This window comes from Anomaloglossus baeobatrachus, chromosome 11, assembly GCF_048569485.1.
Source record: "Anomaloglossus baeobatrachus isolate aAnoBae1 chromosome 11, aAnoBae1.hap1, whole genome shotgun sequence".
Taxonomy (NCBI): domain Eukaryota; kingdom Metazoa; phylum Chordata; class Amphibia; order Anura; family Aromobatidae; genus Anomaloglossus; species Anomaloglossus baeobatrachus.
In genome coordinates, this window is record NC_134363.1 from 142,961,983 (window position 1) to 142,966,425 (window position 4,443).

The 4,443-nt window shown below is 42.1% G+C and overlaps 1 protein-coding gene across 1 annotated transcript; it reads left to right on the top strand.

Moving 5' to 3' along the window:
- The first annotated feature begins 2,646 nt into the window (after positions 1 to 2,646).
- On the top strand, positions 2,647 to 3,591 carry LOC142255852 (olfactory receptor 5I1-like). Its single transcript, XM_075327301.1, has one exon. The coding sequence runs from the start codon at positions 2,647 to 2,649 to the stop codon at positions 3,589 to 3,591; it is 945 nt and encodes a 314-aa protein (XP_075183416.1).
- Positions 3,592 to 4,443: the final 852 nt, after the last annotated feature.

Below are 4,443 nucleotides of genomic sequence, written 5' to 3' on the forward strand. Positions count from 1 at the left end.
TTCAATAAAGATCACATTTTCAATCCATTTGGTCTTGGATTTTCTTCAACAACAGTTTAGCGTTCAACCCTTTCTTTGATCTGCACCTATCATCCTTGAAAGCTTAAAACCAAATATACTTACCGTATGTCTTTCAAACAAATTACCCATGACTTTTATTTCAGCTTTTATTACTACTACCAGTTAAAAAACAAAAAAGAAACCAAATTGTGGGACATTTTTTCTTCATTTTTTTGCAAACCCCTACAAACGTTCAGTCTTAAAAGTTGAACTTATTTCCTATGGGAACATCTTTTGTATGCAGACCCAATACAGAGGTATTGTAAAATGATCCTAACAAACAAAAATAAAGGAAAGTAACATATTTGACTTCATGTGAGTTGTCTATATCAGGCAGAAGGAGCAAATCCAAAGGCATCTTATCGCAAGTGATTTATCTCTTTAAAATTATAAGATTTATAGAATTTATCATCATGGCATTCAAAAAATAAAATCTTGAATATGTAAAATTGATATGCATCATAATTTGCAGAGTGTAAAGGGGGCTTTACACGCAGCGACATTGCCAGTGATGTTGCTGGTGAAAGCACCCGCCCCCGTCGTTTGTGCGTCACGGTCAAATCTCTGTCCGTGGCGCACAATATCGCTATGAGCCGTCACACGTACTTACCTTCCTAGCGACGTCGCTGTGGCTGACGAACAGCCTCTTTTCTAAGGGGGCAGTTCATCACAGCAACGTCACACGGCAGGCGTCCAATAGAAGCGGAAGGGCAGAGAACAGCCACATGGAAGTCACGCCCACCTCATTGCCGGAGAACACAGGTACGGTGTTGTTCGTCGTTCCTGGGGTGTTACACGTAGCGATGTGTGCTGCCTCAAGAACGACGAACAACTTGCATCCAGAACAAGGAACGACATTTGGGAAATGGACGACGTGTCAACAATCAATGATTTGGTGAGTATTCTGCATCGTTAGTGGTCGCTCGTACGTGTCACACGCAACGACGTCGCTAATGAGGCCTGATGTGCGTCACGAATTTTGTGACACCAACGACATATCGTTAGCGATGTCGTTGTGTGTAAAGCCCCCTTTATACAATGCTGTGTATAAACATATACCGACCTTGCTGATGTTGAGGGCATATGGAGGTTAGAGAGTAACCCAAGTGGATACCCTCTACAAAGAGAAGTATTTCTTCTAAATTTAATTTACTTGTTAAAGGGAATCAGTCAGCCGGTTTTTGCTATGTAATTTGAGGACAGAATTAGGTAGGATCTGAGACATAGATTTTAGGGATCTGTCTCTTATTAGATTGTGTGCTGTTGTTTCCATATAATGAATGTTTTACCTCCAAGAAATTATCACTGTGTGGACTACAGTGCACGAGAGTCCTGCTCCAGCCATGCCCTCTCTTATTATTATTATTATTATTAATAATAATAATAATAATAATCTTTATTTCTATAGCGCCAATATATTCCGCAGCAATTTACAATTCAGAGGTTCATGTAGAAACAAACATAAGTTACATTTATTGAAGATATAATAAAGCAAAAATAAAGACACCTCTGCTTGACACAAGGCACAGGTGCTTATTTACAACGACGGTCCAGCCTTGTCCAAAAAAATGGGGGAATAGATAAAAGTCTGCATGAACCAGTCATTAGTCAATCTTTGTAATGCTTTGGGTACAGTGAAGTTTGAGGGAGAATTAATGTTCTGAGAAGTGGGAATGTGTTAGGCCACCCTAAAAAGATGTGTTTTTAAGGAGCGTCTAAAGCTGTGCAAGTTGTAAATCATCCTAACTTCTTGGGGCAGAGTATTCCAGAGGATTGGTGCAGCTCGGGAGAAGTCTTGGATCCGGGAGTGGGAAGTTTGGATTAGTGTGGATGTTAGTCGAAAGTCGCTTGTGGAGCGTAGAGAACAGGTAGGGTGATAGACAGAGATGAGGGTGGAGAGGTAGAGGAGTGCTGCACTGTGGAGAGCTTTGTGGGTGAGAACAAGCAATTTAAATTGGATTCTATAATGTCTGGCTAGCCAGTGCAATGACTGGCACAAAGCAGAAGTGTCCGAATAACGATTAGCCAGGTAGGTGACCCTGGCTGCAGCATTAAGGATTGTGATAAGCAGTTCACTGTCAACAGACAATGTACACAGAGAGCTGTGGTGTATTTGGGATCAACTTTCTGAGCTCTGCAATATTCAAGAACTATGATTGTATCACAACTAAGTGATATATCATTTGATTCAGGGTCTCTTTTCCTACATCATGCTGCTCTCAGAATACTTAGAAAAACCTGCTGATAAATTCCTTTAATACACCAATTGCCTTTCAAAAGCAACAAAGTTCTATTTAATATCCTCTTATGAAAAATTGCCGATTAAGTGTTGGTTTCTAGGAACAAATTAATCTTCTGAGAACCTGTACAGCTGGGATCAAACTACACAACATCCCCAAATAATCAACAAATTAAGATTTTCCAGGTTTATATTTTACCAAAATCAGGATGACTTACATAATGGGGGGATACGCTGGCACAAGAATTTATAAAATTTGGTTATCACTATGAACGATGAAGATACAAAAAATATTATAAACTATTATTATTGATGATTTTTTTTTCCTACAGAACAAAGGATTTACCATGTCCACCTCCAATCAGACCGTGAGCACAGACTTCACACTCGTGGGACTTTCTGAGAAGCCGGAGCTTAAACTTTTTCTTTTTGTTGCCTTTTTCCTCATGTATATAGTCTCGGTGGTTGGAAATTTTTCCATAATTCTTGCTTATAATTTGAGCCCAAATCTTCAGATTCCGATGTATTTCTTTCTAAGTAACTTTTCCTTTCTGGAAATTTTTTACATTTCGTCAACGGCTCCAAAAATGTTGGCCAATTTCTTGTCGGAAACTAGGACCATATCGTTCTACGGTTGTGCGGCTCAGTTGTACTGTGTCCTACTGTTGGCCGGGACTGAGTTTTATATTCTGGCAGCCATGGCTTACGACCGATATAATGCGATTTGTCATCCATTGCTCTACACCGTCATTATGAGCAAAATAGTCTGTTTTCAGCTTCTTGTCGGTTCTTGGGCCATTGGGGCCACCAATGCTTTAATCCACACTGCATTTACTTTTAGTTTGCCTTTCTGTGAGTCTCATAAACTTAACAGCTTCTTTTGTGATGTCCCTGTACTACTAAAACTGGCCTGTAAGGATACTTGGCTCAACGAGCTCATAGTCTTCATTTTTGGGGGTGGAATGACCGTGGGGTCCCTCATCCTGACAATTATCTCCTATGTTAAGATCATATCAACAATCTTAAACATTCACTCAACTTCAGGAAGGAAAAAAACTTTTTCTACTTGTACTTCTCACCTAATAGTTGTCACTATTTTTTACGGTTCTGTCATCTTTATGTATTTGAGACCAAAGTCAAGTTACGGTAAGGATGAGGACAAATTGGTGGGTGTTATGTACACGATTGTTACCCCCCTATTGAATCCATTTATTTACAGTCTGAGAAATAAGGAATTTAAAATCGCAATGGAAAAAATACTGAAGAGGATGGTCAAGCCATTGACTTATTGAGCAATTTGGGAAGAAAATGACCCTTAGGTCTAACAATTGCAATTATTTTGTCAATTAATAATCACAAATACGGTAAAGGGATGACAGCTAATACCATGTTTTCCCAAAAATAAGATGGGGTCTTATATTATTTTTTGCTCCAAAAGATGCGTTAGGGCTTATTTTTAGGGGATGTCTTATATTTTCCCATGAACAACAATCCACATTTATTCTTGAACAAAAAAAAAAATCAAAATTTATTCAGATATACCGTATTTTTCACTTTATAAGACGCACCGGATTATAAGACGCACCCCAAATTTAGACATAAAAAAAGGTAAAAAAATAAAAATGGGGTCCGTCTTATACTCCGGTGTTGTCTTACCAGAGGGGGGCAGCAGTAGTGGTGAAGCGGGGTCACAGGAGGCAGAGGTTGTGCTGGCAGGCGCAGCGGGTCAGTGGCGGCGGGGTCCGTGGTGGCAGGGGCGGTGAGGTCTGTGGTGGCAGGAGCAGCGGTGTACGTGGTGGCAGGAGTGTCGGTGGCCATGGTGGAGGCAGCAGCGTCGGTGGATTAGTCGTGCAGCAGGCTGGTGCGGTGAGTGACCCAGTGTCCACGGTCCCGGTTCAAATGATGGCACCTGGAGTGGCGCATGCGCAGATGGAGCTCTCATCCAAGGGCTCCATCTGCGCACGCGCTGACTCGCCGGGTGCCTGTGTGTGGGAGGCAGCCGGGTGCCTGTGTGAGGGCAACATCCGGGTGCCTGTCGGTGCCAGCTGCCTTCCGCACACAGGCACCTGGCTGCCGCCCACACGCAGCCAAAGGCACCCGACTGCCGCCCGCACGCAGGCACAGGCACCCGACTGTCGCCCGCA